At 36.1% G+C, this 524-nt stretch overlaps 1 protein-coding gene across 1 annotated transcript in view; it reads left to right on the forward strand.

Moving 5' to 3' along the window:
• The window catches only part of LOC106870093 (fibrocystin-L), a 69,646-nt gene that overhangs the window by 28,924 nt on the left and 40,198 nt on the right, over positions 1-524 (forward strand). The window contains exon 19 of the mRNA XM_052974982.1: positions 174-298. Coding sequence (XP_052830942.1) covers positions 174-298 — 125 coding nt within the window. The remainder of the gene's footprint in view (positions 1-173; positions 299-524) is intronic.

The following is a 524-nucleotide window of genomic DNA, read 5'->3' on the forward strand; positions in this document are numbered from 1 at the left end:
ATATATATATATATATATATATATATATATATACATATATACACACACTTATATACAAACATATATATATACATGTGTGTGTGTGTGTAAGAGAAAAAAAGATAGGAACAATATTTATGCGGATATTTATATTTTTTTCTCACTATTTTCTGCTATTTACCAACTTTTTTAAGGCGGGACCCAAATCACGATCGATGGCTATGGGTTCAGCCCTGATATGATGGTCAAGATGGAAGATGATTACTGTTCTGATGTCAGCATAGCCGTGGATCAAATCACGTGCATTACCCCATCAAAGGTATGTTTGCTCTTTGTTTTTTTTCTGATCGTTGCTTCTCCAACATTGCCACCTATCACCACCACTACCAACACCGCCATCATCTTCATCATCATCATCATCATCATCATCATCATCATCATCATCATCATCATCATTTTTTCTCTGCTGAGTGGACTGGAGCAATCTGAAGTAAAGTGTCTTGCTCAAGGACACAATGTGAAGGCTTAGTGGTCAGGGTATTCGA

This window comes from Octopus bimaculoides, chromosome 20, assembly GCF_001194135.2.
Source record: "Octopus bimaculoides isolate UCB-OBI-ISO-001 chromosome 20, ASM119413v2, whole genome shotgun sequence".
Classification (NCBI taxonomy): domain Eukaryota; kingdom Metazoa; phylum Mollusca; class Cephalopoda; order Octopoda; family Octopodidae; genus Octopus; species Octopus bimaculoides.